This window comes from Aptenodytes forsteri, unplaced genomic scaffold (assembly GCF_000699145.1).
Source record: "Aptenodytes forsteri isolate BGI_AS27 unplaced genomic scaffold, ASM69914v1 Scaffold388, whole genome shotgun sequence".
Classification (NCBI taxonomy): Eukaryota; Metazoa; Chordata; class Aves; order Sphenisciformes; family Spheniscidae; genus Aptenodytes; species Aptenodytes forsteri.
Genome location: NW_008795433.1, coordinates 256,528 through 272,676, shown reverse-complemented (window position 1 = coordinate 272,676; position 16,149 = coordinate 256,528). Strand labels below are relative to the sequence as shown.

At 37.8% G+C, this 16,149-nt stretch overlaps 1 protein-coding gene across 1 annotated transcript in view; it reads right to left on the bottom strand.

Annotated features, from left to right (window-relative positions):
- MSH3 (mutS homolog 3) overlaps positions 1-16,149 on the bottom strand; it is a 125,842-nt gene that overhangs the window by 30,456 nt on the left and 79,237 nt on the right. The window contains 6 exon segments of the mRNA XM_019472521.1: positions 2,825-2,939; positions 6,803-6,910; positions 8,835-8,951; positions 10,227-10,291; positions 13,807-13,899; positions 13,901-13,988. Of these exon segments, the coding sequence (XP_019328066.1) occupies positions 2,825-2,939; positions 6,803-6,910; positions 8,835-8,951; positions 10,227-10,291; positions 13,807-13,899; positions 13,901-13,988 (586 nt within the window).

Genomic DNA, 16,149 nt, shown 5'->3' with positions numbered 1-16,149 from the left:
CTTGTGGGGAAAAGAAGAAGCAGAGGGGGCGTGGGACAAGGGGGGGGGGGAAGAAAAAACTCCACAGAATAAACCTCACTATCTTTACAGATTCATTTTTTGATCAGGCTTTCATTCTGTTAAGAGGGAGGCAAATAAATTTCATATAGGACTGTCACTTTTATATCATAATCCAGATCATACAGAAGATACATGCAATCAGTATTTATTATATGTAAAAAGCTATTTAGCTTTTGCTAAGAACATCCCATCCATAAGGAAGTCACAATAAAGCCAAAACCCAGAAAATCCCATCATCAGGAATAAAGGGTGGGTGTAACAAAATGCATATGACTACATGGGAACAAAATTCATAACATTCTAGTCTCCAAGGTATAGTTTCAACACTGCTATTAAACCTTCGTCAGGGTCACCATTTGGATCAACACAACAGAATTTATAGATACTTAAAACCAGAATGAGTTCATCTGTTAAAATCCACAAATTTCTTGCATGTGTTTGGTATCCCTCCAGGGTCCCTCCAACCGTGTTGTGAGACTGGTGGCCAGTTTGCAAAGCCAGCTTTCAGAAAGAACATATACTGTAACATCAGACCAGAGAACCCATCTGCCCTCACAACTGCATGCAGCCATAAGCTAACATCTTACTGGAATTTATGGCTAAAGTTAAAAGTACTAAAAGAATCCAAGAATATTTGGAGAGGAAAGGGGGAATGGAAAAATAAGATGTTTATTTCAGGGCACTACAAGAAAGCTTTTCCTGAAGTTAGATATTTGACAACATTTCAGCTGAAAACATGACAGGAGATGCATTTCCTGCTGATTCAAACACACCAGTTTAAAACCAGAGGCATTTTAATAAACTGGGTTCCCACCCACCTCTCTCAGAAAAAGAGAGAACTCAAACCAACACTAGAGGCAAAAGTGATTCTACCACGATCACTTGATTTTGTAATATTCAGTATTTAGAAAGCCAACATAAGAATGGGACTAACAGGGGAAAGTGCATGATGATTACTGAATGAAATGCTGAATTTTTTGTAAATGCCATCTGTCACTTGTTCGGAGTTGATAAATAATTTTGAAAACATTCCCTGAAGTATTGCACAATATCTGTATCATTGTTCAGTATAGAACAGCTTTTAAAAATATTTCCAGAGAAATACATACAAATTTGAATGGTGTTTATCACAGCAATGCTCCACACTGATACCTGTTTCATACCTTTTCTATATTTACTGTATGAAAAGGCAATTACGTATTCAGAGTTAAGTTGCAAGCTTTTATATTCATTACAAACAGAAATGTAGTATTTCAAAAAAGATATAGATAGGTAAATATTTAACAAAAAATGCCAAAAGGACATGTAATTTAAAAGACAGATTTTAGTTTTTCAGGAAAAAAAGAAGAAGGAAACAAACCAAAATACAGTTATCAGAAACAGATATGTGAAATAAAATACAACGTTTCCTACCTATGGTAATTGCATATTTATAGCAACTTTAGGTAATTTAGGTCATACAATTTATGTAACATTGCATAGAAAATGTTAAGAAGTAGCTCCCCCACTTTGTTTGACCTCTTGACAACAATGCCAAGCAAGTAATAGGCTCAACATCATTCCCTATTGCAGAAAACAACAGTCAGAGGGAGATTTATGGGTAACATACAGCCTGCAAGCTGCACATGGGGGATCTTTATCGTATGTTAATATGAAAGGCTTCTTACAACTCATGTGCAGTCTACAGAGCATGTACTCGATACTACAAAGTGAAGAGTCAGAGCTCCAAGTCTGCATTCTCAGATTAAGAAAGGCTGTATGAAATTAATACTTCCAGAAAGAAAGGAAAACACATAGTAGAGAAATACCTAAAAAAATATCTGAGCTATCTTAGAATTAATTTGGAAAACTGTGCCTGTAACATGTTACACAGTGTTGTGGTTTAACCTCAGTCGGCAACTGAGCCCCACACAGCCGCTCCCACGCTCCCCCCCCTGCAGTGGGATGGGGAGAGAAATTGGAAGAGCACAAGTGAGAAAAACTCGTGGGTTGAGATAAAAACAGTTTAATAATTGAAATAAAATAATAACAACAACAACAACAATAATAATATACAAAACAAGTGATGCACAGTACAATTGCTCACCACCCACCGACCAATGCCCGTCCCATGGTATGGAATGTCCCTTTGGCCAGTTGGGGGTCAGCTGTCCTGGCTGTGCCCCCTCCCAGCTTCTTGTGCACCTCCAGTCTTCTCAGTCGGTAGAGCATGGGAAACTAAAAAGTCCTTGACTAGTGTAAGCATTACCTAGCAACAACTAAAACATCGGTGTGTTATCAACTTTGTTCTCATCCTAAATCCAAAACACAGGACTGTACCAGCTACTAGGAAGGAAATTAACTCTATCCCTGCTGAAACCAGGACGCAGAAACTTAAGTTGCTGCTATTCTGTATATTAAAAAACTCCACAAATTTGAGATAAAGTTATGACAAAACGCAGACTCCTGATGACGCTGTTAAAAAAATTGTAATTATTCATTTGTTTTTCAAAAATAACCATTAAAAACTTTCATTTTCCTAATTTTGAGATCACTTTTCTTTATGCCATTAAGACTGAACAACGCTGTAAAGAGAGCATCTGGCTGCAAGATATCAGAAAAAGGACAAAACAGATGTGATCACACCTAGCAGTATCTCTCTGAAAGGCAACCAAGCAGACAGTTGTATCATGAAATTACTTATTTTAACTTCCTGGCCAAGAAGCATATGCCAGATTCCTTCCCTTGAATGATTTTGAAGCTCAAACAGTATCTCAGTACTTACTGAAAGGTTAGTGGTATTTGGAACATACTGATCCTGTTCTCCCAGTAGTACATCAATCACAGGGTGCCTCCCATTTTTTATAATTATTTCTCGCCGATTATCTTGCACAGTTGGTCTGCAAAAAGGAAGAGACGTTAATTTCAATGTTTATTGTAACTGATTTATTTAGAACTACTGTAACTAAAGTCTGCAGGAGGGTCATCTATGATGCAGATTTTTGTGAAAAAAATACAAATGACAAAAATGAATTACTGCTATCAAATATTTCTAAAGTCCTCCTTGGTTTCATTCAGTTATAAAAAAAATATTAGCAGATGGGATAAAGAAATTTTAGAGTATTTTCTTCATTTTTTCATTACCTAGGGAATGTTTTCAGTCGTTTATGGGTATTCTAAAGAACTATTAAGAACTACAAAATGAACAAGCAATAGCAAAACCCCGAAACTAGAGGACAGTCCACTTTCTTCCCACCACTGCACCAACTTCTGCAAAGTGTCACCTTTTGCAGATACATTTCATATTCTCAGAATGATCTTGCTGATGAACTGGTCCAGCTTCTTACTGCATTAAGTCCTAACTGGAGTGTGGGAGTTAAGAAAATTGTCCAACTATGTATATTATGACTGATAACACATTAAACGATACAAATCAAAGACTGCAGTATGACAGAGCTGTAACTCTCCTATAAACATTAGCAGCTCTCATAAACCAACAGCAATTCCCAAACATGTACAAGAGTCATCAAACAATAACTGTCTATAGAAAGAGCTTACTATCTAAGTTGAAACACTGAAATGACAGTACCTTTTTAGAAATTAATATGCAAACCAGATCAATACTACTTACTTTTTTTCTCTCATCTCCAAACCATGTAAAAAGAAGTTTTATCTCAAATGCTTCCACCTTAACTCCAAATTTGTCTACATGTCTACTAATATAACATGTATAATTCTGTTACATATCTCCATGTCTGAAAAGCTTCATCTCCAAGAGCTGTGTGTTCTTCACAGAACAAAAAATGCGAAAGAACCATGTTCCACTGAATTATGACTATGATTTCTTTTTGTTCTCTGCAACCTAGGTTTACTTTTTCATCGTAAACTGAAGTGCAGCATTCAACAGAGAGGTAAATGTGGTTTCATGTCTCAGCAACATTTCCTACACTAGACATACAATCACTCTGAAATAAGAACAGTAACTTAGGAAAGTGGCAGCAGCTGAGAAAAAGAGAATGCTGGAATAAAGCCACAGAATTTTTTGACTGGAAATTGCCTAACAATTTGGGTGGACTTGAGAGGGAAGACAAGATATGGGGAGTATGATTTTTCTTGGGTTGAAGAATGATGATGCAATTTGAAAGGAAAATGGAAGTAAAATAAATGGCATATTAGGAACACAAAGCACTGGGGAAAGAGGTGCAAGCTGACAATGGTGTGGGTTTTTTATCATAAAGATATTTCCAGCAGTTGTATAGCTGAGATGAAACCAATATAGACAGAGTCTTAGGCCTTGGGGACAAAGAAAGGAAATTTCACTCTCCATTTGCTGGAGGCTAAGCAGTTTGGAGCTGTAATGTGATGCTCTGAAAAGGGAGGAGCACATACCTAGAAGCACTTCCTCCTGTACCTCTCCACTTTGCATTTAAGAGAGGGAGATAACAGCTAAATGATCCATTTGCCATTTTATAATTCTGCCCTGTCTTTGGAAGTAATTCCCGTTTTTTAACTGCTCAAGCCTCCCTCCATGTAACTGTGAGACAGGATGTGGTTTCAGGATGCCATGAGCCTTGCTGACTGCCTGTTCTGGTTTCAGACAATGGGGCCTGCAGAAGTAGGGCCTCAGCCAGTCATTCAAAAGGTCTTTCCCTACCCTGTGTTCCCACAATCAGACAATCATGTGTCCTGCAGTAAGGGAGGGGGGGGGGGGGGAGATAAAAAAAAAAGTAAATCGCTCTGGAATGCGGTCATGTACTACCTTTTCAACAGCATTCCTTAAAGTTAAACAAATTCACAGCCTGCAGAGTGGATACTCAAACATCAGATGATGATCTCTGGGCTACCTACACCATGATCTTTAGGTATCTAACTTTGCTGCCTGAGAGCCCTGATGTTGCACATAGTCTGTGCAAAGTCTGTGTAAAGGATGAGTCTCCCAACACAGGGGTCCCCGAGACACCTCAAAACTGTAAGAGGTGCTTACCTCTCTCCAACAGCTATGTGGAGGAGCACCTGCGCTCCTGACTTCACAACTCATTTATGTGCCTCAGGTAGAGTGATATGAAACAATCTGCACTTAATCAAAAAACATTCCTCCAAAATACTTAAATTAGTTAATACGAAAGTCCCATCTTTCCTTCAGTAGCCCTCCAAAATTAATTATTGACACCTTCCCTGCAGCTGAAGTTTCACTGAGAAGTCTCTTTCCTGCCAGTTTATAAGCTCTAAGATACTCTTTAAAATTCAGTGAATTATTTAAACTCTGCACAGTGAATTAATCAGATTTCAGTTTGTTTTCTCATCTGAGTATACAGAAATAAGTGAGCAATTACTTTCAAAGAGATTTTGATAGAGGTACAAAAGATCCCAAAAGTCCAGAAGTAATCAATATTCTCCTTAATGCTATATAAAAATGCTATATAACCCAGGGGAGGTTTAGACTGGATATAAGGAAAAATTTCTTTCCTGAACGAGTGGTGAAACATTGGAACAGGCTGCCCAGGGAAGTGGTGGAGTCCCCATCCCTGGAGGTATTTAAAAGACGAGTAGATGAGGCACTTAGGGACATGGTTTAGTGGACATGGTGGTGTTGGGTCGACGGTTGGACTCGATGATCTTAGAGGTCTTTTCCAACCTCAATGATTCTATGATTCTATGATTCTATAAAAGCAGAAGCATATGTAAGTTGATCTCCCTTCATCCACATACATTTAATACATGATTTGCTGTATTTCCATAGGTCTCAAATGTTACTAATTCATATGGTTATTCCTAAGCAATTGTCTGAGCGCTTGCAGTGCAGTCCTACAATGACAACATTTTAAAAGTTACACACAGCACTTTTCAAAAGAGAGTATGTGGACTGTCTGGCAGAGGGAATGGCTCAGGACTGGAAACCAACAGCCCTTGCAGGGGTGTCTACAGTAAACCTCAGAAACAGTAAGTGCTGGCCTCCAGGTCAGCACTCAGCAAGCTGAAGCAGTGGCTCAGTGAGTGCCCAGTGCCTCTGGGGACAGAGACCTCAAAGTATGGAAGAAGGCACCCCAGTGAGACTGACTGTCTGTGTGAATGCAAGAGATGTGGGCTTGTGAGGGGGAAGACGACCTGAGTTGCAGGGTGTACATGCTCAGGAGCCAGCTCTGGACCAACCTCTGGGGAAGGAGGACTTGAGGGTTCACATCACCCCTCTGCAGAGAGCAGGGGGGGACAGCCTCGGCACCACAAGAGTCCCAGGCTGCGGTGCCCAGTGTGCACGTGTGGGTCTTGGGTAGAGAGAAGTACACAGCTCATCAGATCTAACACATGATCCTATGTGAGGCATCATCACTGCTTTGGAAGGTGGCACTAATATTTACCTATTATTTACCTGAAATACATCTTTGAAACATACCTCATACAACTTAGAATCTTAGGTATTAGAAAGACATTATGAATTGAGACCTTGTTGGGGAAAAAAAAAAAGAGAAAGGAAAAAAATTTCCATGCGAAGTCCAACATACATTTATACACATGTGAGATATCATCTACTAGACTTAGGTCAAACAATAGACAGACAAACATAAGATGTCAAGTTTGAACTGCAATGCTTACAGATTTGCATTAAGCCCAGAAATGTTGCTTTACAAAATCAGATTAAGTTGAAACTACTGTAAACAATTTTAATAATGCATTTTATCGTAGTACACATATTAAAATCAATTTTTTTAAAATACTCTTTTATAATTAGCTATAAAATCCTAAATAAAAATTAAAAATTGATTACCTGCAGTAGTCTCCTTGTTTAGCCACCTGGGCCAATGAGAACAGACAGTCGATAGTTGCTAGGTGACCAATCGCTTTAGACACAGGGTGATAATGTTCACTGAAATGGCTATACCAAAACAGGAAAAAATAACAGGAGGAAGAAGAGAGAAGAAAATAATTTCATACAGATACAAATGTACTGTTAAAATATACCCCATGCATGCTTCTCACAGGTCTCCTATGGTCTTTAAATTACTCTGAATTCAAATCTCCCAGCAGTGTATTAACTTACAATATGAGGACACAATCTTAATCAAGACGGACTTCATGCTCCCTTGTAACTGTGAATTAATTTTAAGCACAAGAAAGCAGGCAAAATGAAATTCATTAGATAGCATATAAAGGGTCTGCAGTTGATTCCTGCTGCCTAAATGAGGTTTATAAAAATGCCACTGTTTATCACAGTGGCAACTGAATCCCAACTGCCAATTCGCTTCAACCATAAGTTACAGTAAAAAAAAAAAATCACTAAAAGTGCCTGAACACAGCAGTTGTCTACAATTTCAATAAAATATGGTATCTACAACAGAAAATACAAGAATTCATTTTCCATTTATGGTATTGCTTCCCCCAGTACAATAATGACGTTACCAGGAGAACACAGTTTTCAGTAGAGTTCATTCTCTTAGTCCTCAAGAATTTCTTTTTTTTCCTCTCCTAGTCTCAAAAGATACCACATGGAATATAAAACCAGTAGGGAAGCAAAATTTAATAAATGAATAAATAAATGGAGGGGTGGGGAAGAAAAGCGCTTTCCTATACACAGGTCTATCCTTGTTGTATGCTGCTATCATACAACACTATTGAAAACAGCAAAGTGAACAGGAAAAGCAGCAGATCTAAGTGAAGAAAAGTTAAAATAGGTCTACTCAAACTTACATGGCTAATACAGTCACAAAAATTATTTAACAGAACTGTTTTTATAGTATTGCAAAGGCAACAAATTTGGAGCAGAGTGAATTGGAATATTCTTCTAGTTTCTACAGAATTTACAGAATTGCTGAGTTCCTACTAGGAGGCAAACGTTGGCATCAGTTATGTTCAGTGAGACAACTTCAGAAAGAACTTGTTAAATTTTTGCAGCAGGGAAAAACGCACAAGTGAAAGTGAGCCAATTATCATTGCATGACATGAGGAACAATTTCAGTGGGTCTGTAATTCATGGAAGTGAAAAAAAAAAAATTGATAACCAGACACCTGAAAAATCAAAGGTATTCAGAAGTTGGAGAAATATTTTTAAAACTCCCATTTTAAAGATCCTTTGGCTAAATAGTCAAATAACTTCATTCAAAACTCTCATCTGAGACAAACAGATCTTCCGTGCCAGTTGTGAGGGACAATAACACTCCCATAACTTTCTAGCAAACAGACTCACAGTCAGTTGCAGGGCTAGCATACAAAATACAAGGCTATAGAGAATCACACTCACCCAAGCCACTGCCCAAACACCCTGAACATTCCTAACTCAAAAACTGTAAGTAACACTGCAATTGTACTTAATTTATTATAATTATTTTTAGTAATGGCACACTTAACAGTGAAGCCATACTTTATTTCAATTAATATTAAAAGTGAATTTGGTTAGCTTGTATAATAAATTATTTTGTCATCTCACATTGTACTTCAGTAATAAAACTACTACATTCAGTTTCACTCATATACACTCAGTCATACTTTCAGGTTCTTAATGCTGTGATATTAGTTTTCAAATTTTGAGTGACACTTTATATATTTAATAGTGTGTCTTAATCAGAATTTTAAAATCTAGAGACATCACTGCTGGTCTCAGGACTCAGTCTGCAAAGGTCTTGCCTTCAAATGCTTTAAATTGAAGAACAATATTTTAATTGACTATCTTTAAAGTTGTGGACAATATAAAAAAGAAGTTGATAATTCAATTAAGATAAACATCTTTCTTTTTCTGTTCTTATAGCAAAAATAAAATAAAATAAAATACAATGATAAAAACTGACTCTATTTTGTAAACTCACTCTAAAAAATTTAGCCATTCAGCACTGCAATCAAGGACTAGCTGCTCCCGGAGCTGATTCAGATGTCTGTAATTTTCTATAATAAAAGGAGAGTGGAAACGGCTGACAGCTTTTGTGCTGGAAGACAGAGAAAAGCCAAATAGGAAACCAAGGTTACTAAGCAATCAGTTACACCATCTACATGCAAAATTGGACTAGTTTTCTTACTCTCTGTGAGCCTTGAAAATGGATGTTAAAAAAGAAGTTCCTTTACTGTGGTACCAAACTCTATTGATTCCAATGATCTTTATTGTGAATAAAGTGATCGGTTACTGCACCACTGCCCATTCAGAAGGCTTTTAAAATGTTTTTCACAATGTAGCACACAACACTGAGGTTTATATATTTCACAAAATTCTGTTCAGCAGTACACTACACAAATGGATGACTCTTCTGTGTGTGATTGCATATACAATGAACTCCAAGAAAAAAATTCACTTTAAAGAGGAAAACTTCATGATAAGGCTGAAATAAACTTAGTAAATACAGACTGTCTTGCATGGATACTAGTTTCCATTTGGGGCCCTTGCTATTTATTTATGTATTTTCATTACTTCGGCTTTCCCAGGCATTCTTTTACAAAATCCAGATTAGCTGTAATTGTTCTTCAGCATCTTAATTCTGTCTAATCTGTGCACTTTTAATACTGAATTCTTGCATAAGTGAATAGAACACACATCGCTTCAGAGTTCACCTTAATTACACCTATTTCTGGTGCGAGATGTCTGTGCTCATACATTATAACATTAAGGTATTCAACCTGTTTAAATAATAAAACAAATGACTGAAAAGAAAAAAGCCAACTACATAATTCAGTCCATCTCTGTTTCACCTACTAGAAAAAGTATCCAAAACTATCTAAAATCATGCTAACATAACACTACGTACCAAAGCAAGCAAAGCTTGTCTGTATGAACAAGTAAAATATTTTAAACATACTAAGTTTATTGAAATGCAGAGATATTTGCACAGCTACCTTTACCTTTCTGAATAAAATAAGATCAAAATTTTATGAAAGATTTGTATCTACAAACTACAGGCACAACTGAATCAAGACTGTAGTTTTGACACCAGTACATGTACTTTGAAAGATTAAGCAAGTAATATAGGGCACTGAGGATCTACCATGTAAAAATAAACGTTTTAAGAACTCCAGTTTAAGCAAAACTTATTATGGCAATAAATTAACATAACAATTTTGGTTGGTTGGTTTTCAGTTTAAAAAAAAAAACAAACACAACCACAAACACATGGAGCAATGAGAATGTGTACATAATTAATGGTAATACCAAAATACCACATTTTTTTTCTTATATATTAAAATAGAACAAACTTAAAAGACATTTTACATACCTACTAACCATAACCCAGTCAGATGGCACAGATGATTTATGGGAATTCTTGACTTCTATCATAAACTAAAATAAACAGAAATGTAGTATTACACATCATGTGAAGTTAGGAAGACTACAGAACTATAATCATCGTATATCAAGAAATCTGCATGCATCAGAGGAAAACCATATTCAGCCTGAAAAGACTGAGCAGACCAGAAGCTAATGTTTTTTCCCCCTGGAAGTGAGCGTTATGACATACACATTTTCTGCCAAAAGAGCAACTCCTATCCTGAGCTGTTCTTGTGCCCTGCCATGTTGCTGACCCATCTCTGCCCTTCTATTCTTCCATCCACTGATATGCTCTCCTCACCTCCCTCTTATCAAGCCAAAACCAGATTAAAGCTAGTAAGTCTTGCTTACCTGATCCTGACCAGGCCTTGTAGAGAATTCAGCATTTACATGGACTCTACACTATATACCACCTGTACTGAGGCTACTCCTTACCAGTGAGATGTGCCTTCCTGCCTAGGGATCAGTGATTCATACTGAGCTGTAGTTACTTACAACATTTCACAGACAAGACCTCAAAATCTCAAAAGCTAGCACTGTATCTACTGTACCTTTCTTCAAGTTTGGATCAACTTGGAGTCAGAAAGGGAAGGAAGAGGGGAAACTAGCAGCAATGGCAAGAGGCTCAGTGCAGTGAAATTTAGACAACGTGTTTATTGCAGTATTTTATCTGATTCATGTCAGTTTTCTTTACAACACCAGCCTGAGGTCCTAGACATCAAAGAATCGAGGCATTCTCAAATAAAAGAATTCAGCTGGAAAATTAATTTCTAGAAGAGATTAGATTAACCCAGAATCTGATCACCTTTACAGAAAAACAACAAGACTCTCATCTGACAAAGCTTTTCCATTACAGTTAGTATGATTTAGATAAAACCTTCTACACCTCACCAGAATAGCCAGCAACCACCTTCAAGTACAAACAAGAAGAATAATCCTAACATGAGCACAAGACTCCAGCAAGGACATAGAGCACTAGTTCTTAACTTACCTAAGACACCTTAAAAATATTTGGTACTGTAGAAACCCTGAAATTGCATAATACACGAGACAAAAAGACTGAAAATAGGTAGAAGCAGAAATCTGCAAAGATTTGAAAATGAGCCAACTGCTGCTGCCACTAGTGGTGTTGCTGATGTGCTGGTATTGCTGTTTTTTCTGAATTTCATCTCAAAACAATTAAATATGCTGCATTTATGAAAGGAAGACGGAAAGTAATACCACATTTGTGTCTATGCTGGATGACTAACTACACTCAAAACAGTCTAAATTAACACAGCCAGTTCAATTGCCTGGTTTGTTTGTGTGGCTAGTGAGAAACAAGCAGAGAGGTTGCAATCTTCTCCAAAACAACAAAAGCATTTGCTTTTTCATCCTTTAATTCTTAGCCCTATTAGATAAATAATTGCAGCATTAAATAAACTGGGCCCAAAGCACTGCTTATGCATGCAGGAAGCAAACATTTGCCAAATGTAGCAATTTCTCTCTAAATCCTGCCTGAAACAAATAGGAATGCTATCACTAGCTGGACAGCTTTCTGTCCTGTTTAGTGCACACTACAAATTACATTAGAGGTCTGGAAACAAAAGATAAGATAGATACGGGTGTAACATCATATTTTGGAAAAGGTATGTGTCAATTGGATCTTCATCAGAACTCTAACAGGAACTTAACAGATGTAAGTTAAACTATGGGCTGACTGAAAATCTAACCACATATTCATAATCATGGGCTTGGGGGCACACACGAAGGAGCAAGTAATTCGATTTTTTTTTTCTCCAAGAAGGCCTGTTCCCTGAACAGGTGTTCAGAGTGGGGAGATACATAGAAAAAGTTTCCTGGCAGCTTCTCTCTCTTCCAGAACTAGCAAGCCATAAACCTGCTTCTGCCCAGGTCTGTTGCAAAGAAGTGTTTGAATACTAAATCTCCCAGAGTGATACAACAACATAAGAAGAATATACCATACAGATCTGAGGAAGAAAGAGCTCAACTCAAAGAGACTCTCGTTATGTCTATGCTCTGCTGCTCTCATACAATTCCCTTTCCATTACTTCCATTCCTTTAGTGTCTTTTCTTTCCTCACTGAAAGGAGGAAACTCTATCTTAGAGAAGATGGTGTCCTGGTTTCGGCAGGGATAGAGTTTCTCTAGCCCTTCCTCCACTGCCTCTTTTGATGTCTCTAAAACACTCATACCAGACGTAATTAAATAACAGATATCCATAACCTCTACAGCTCCTTTCATGAACTTACCAAGATAGATCTCTTTGTCTGCAATGGTTTCTGAGCTGTCCCCTGCTACAAAGGCCTCCTCTCTTAAATGTGTGCATCGTGACTGGTGGTTTCTGAAACTCTCCTGTCTAGTTCACATCTGACTACTTCCTCAGATGCTCTCCTCTCTTTGACCAATTCGTCTCTTCTCCTTTCCTTCACACACATATCATCATCCACCTCTTAAACCAGCCTCTCTGAGAGAAATTCAAATCCTGGCTCTTCCCTTCCTCACACAACACTCAAAAGCACTCTTCCATGTTTCTGCTCTTGGACTTCAGCATCCATGCTGACAGCCTACCCAACTCTTTAGCCACATGTTTCCTCTTCTCAACCTCACCATCAAAAGAAATATCCATCCGAGGTCTTTACCAAATGCTGCTCTCTCTAATTCATCCCTTCTCACATTCTCTCTCACTTTCAGTGTTGCCTGTCTGCTCCCTGCTGTGCCTTCTCAGCTTCCTAGGTCCTCACTGTGAAAGGGGGCTGCTTCCAGCTCCTTCCCTCCCTGTCCTCACTGATTCACTTCTTTTATTCCCAACTCTCATTCAGTTTCCTAACTCCCTTCTTTTCCCAATTTTCTGTGGAGTTTTCCCCAGCCTTCCTACTCTCAGTTCCCAAAGGACAATGCTGAACAGTGCTACCTCACTGCTCCTTTCAATTCCCCCACAAATCTGGCAGGATCTGTTGCCTCTTTTTTTTTTGCACTGAACATCTCAGCTCGCTGGAGCGTGGCCTGCCCACACTTGCACAGCATCTAGCAAACAAAAGCTCCAGTCCGCAACCACCGTTTCTAAGAATTAAAAGTAAAATAACATTTATCATTCTTTAATACTGTTCCTCTTCTCTTCCTTCTTTCAAATTACAGTCTTAATCAGTAATTACAAATCACTTTACCATTCTTCAAATTAACCTAATGCTGTGCTTCGTGGTTCTCTGAGAATATTTCAGCACTTAATAGCCACATAATTAACCTTGGAAGTATGCAAGTGTTTTTACATATACAGAAAAGCAAAGCATTACTGAACCAAATTCAACTGCACTTATGTGTTTTTATTATATAAATCACTAAAGTAATTGACTTAACAAATAAAAAAGTGACACTGTCACAAAACTGTTCTTTAAAGTTGTAGAAAAGATTATAGTCAAATGACCTCATCAAGTATCATACTAAATGGAGAGTTCTAGTCAAGCCTAACTTTTAAGCTGTTTTCTAGACAAGCAAGGGTACAGTCATACATAATAGATACCATATTACCTCTTGACCAGAAACTGTAACATATTCTGCAGAAGGATTCTTAATCTGTTTACGAATGTCCAGCAGATGCAATTGGATTTTGCAATTGGATTTTAGAAAGGACATCCAGGATCTCCTCCTTTTTCTTTCTGATGACAGGGAAGTCTGTAAGGTCCTTGAACAATTGGGTTTTATCTCCAGTCCTATCCATAAGAAGCATAAGATAAAATAACAGTAAAACCAAAGATATGTTCCCCAATTCTACTGGCTGCGTCCATATTTTTGTTATTCTCATTTGTTTTAACACTAGCTTTATTCCCCTCTAACTACAGCTTTTCTGTTACTTGGTCATAGTACAGCACATTTACCAAAAGCTCCCATACGCACTACATAAATAGAAAGGCACTTTGTATACGAACTCTAAGAGGCTACAGCAAGATACCACCCTCCCCAATATATTGCAAAGCAATCTATTCCTGTTCCTTTCTACTCTATCACATTATGCTCATTCTTCTATACCAAACCCTGCTGACTCGGGTTTTTTGTCATCTCTGAATGTGCACCCTGCAGCTTTCTGTTTGTTCTCCCTTGGTTGGGCAGAGCAAGAAAAGGAAGCACAAGAAAGATCACTCCCTTCTGTCTCAATCCGTAATTCTGGAATGCAATTGCTGCCCCAACCTGGAGCATCCCAAGTGCCGACAACATCTTTATCATGATTAAAGGTGAAGCTCTAGATAATTTCTGCATAACATGAACACAGATTTTTGACATATTTAGGATTTGGCCAAATTTGGGCAGATTTTCATGAGGATTGCAAAGAAAAATCCCTTCCACAAGGCCTTCATCAAAGCAGAATGTCATCAGGAGTTTCTCAGAGGAGCTTCCTTCTTTCCTCAAGAAAAGATTAACCAGAGCATTTTTTAGTACATGCAAAACAATGCTCTTTTCTAGTCTCAGTGTCAGAAAATGACAGAATTGTTTTGGCTGCATGATCTCAGCTCAGGATTGAAACCTGAAACAGACAATGCCATTCAAATGTTTAAAACTGGGAAGCTGAACAAGCTATTAAAAATATGGTTGTCATCAAAACAAAAAAAAAATTAACCTAATAGGTATCAGGCAAACAATAAAAAGTAGTGCAATCAGCCCTAAGTTAATTGGAATGTACATTTGTATTTTAGAGCAAATACAAAACTGTACCAGTTAATTACACAATTACCCTGAAATCTAATATTTGGAGAGCAAGTAATTAGCAAACTGAAAGTAATAAAACATGGAAGTAATAAAAAGTCTAATATTCTACCTACTCCGATACCCCTTTGCCTGAGAATGAAACTACAACTGGAGCCAGTGACCAGTCAGGTGACACAAAGCTGTGCTTTGATTTTGCATTACAAGGATGTAGTTATTATGTAAGTGACAGTAAAGACGCCATTTTAAAATACAATACTAATTTTTAGAAACAATTTTGTGCTAATTAGACCTGTTTCCATGGGAACGCAAGGAAAAAAAAGATTGCTAGTAGCCAGCAGCAGCAGTCAAGACTGTCACTGCTATGTGATGCCTACCAAAAATTAAAAAGTTGACAGTTTAAAAAAACCCACAAAACCCCAAATCTCGAACTCCCCTGGAGCAGAGGGATACTTTTGAAAATGACTACAGGATTTTATCCACACCACATAATAAAATTAACACACGATGGAGTATACATATGTGTGCGCAAGTGTGTGTGTGCATGTATGTATATGAATAGTCATCATGATTTCAATGAAAGATAGATTTTTGAGTACAAATAATATTGCCACACAAGTTTGAGATATATAAAGGCCAAAAGGTAAGTTATTTTAGCCATCTTGAATAACTGCAAATTAACTATATGCATTCTGCAGATCAATGATGATATCTTCTACTTATACTACTGTATCTTATTTTTGTGTACTATTCCAGCCATCATCAACACAGCGACAGAAAAAAAACTTATTTTAAACCTATGTAGAGTAAATCTGGTATAATTAAGATACAGTCTGTTTTGTTATAACCTGCCACAACTATAATTGGACACCATGCATCAGTAGAAAACTCGTAATCCCACCTGTCCAACAGGCATAGCAAATATTCTATCCTGGACCTTTTTCTCACCAACAAGGAGGGGCTGGTGGGGAATGTGAAGCTTAAGGGCAGACTGGACTGCAGTGACCATGAAATGGTGGAGTTCAAGAACCTTAGGGCACTGAGGAGGGTGCACAACAAGCTCACTACCCTGGACTTCAGGAGAGCAGACTTTGGCCTCTTCAGGGATCTGCTTGGTAGAGTGCCATGGGACAAAGCCCTGGAGGGAAGAGGGGCCCAAGAAAGCTGGGTAAT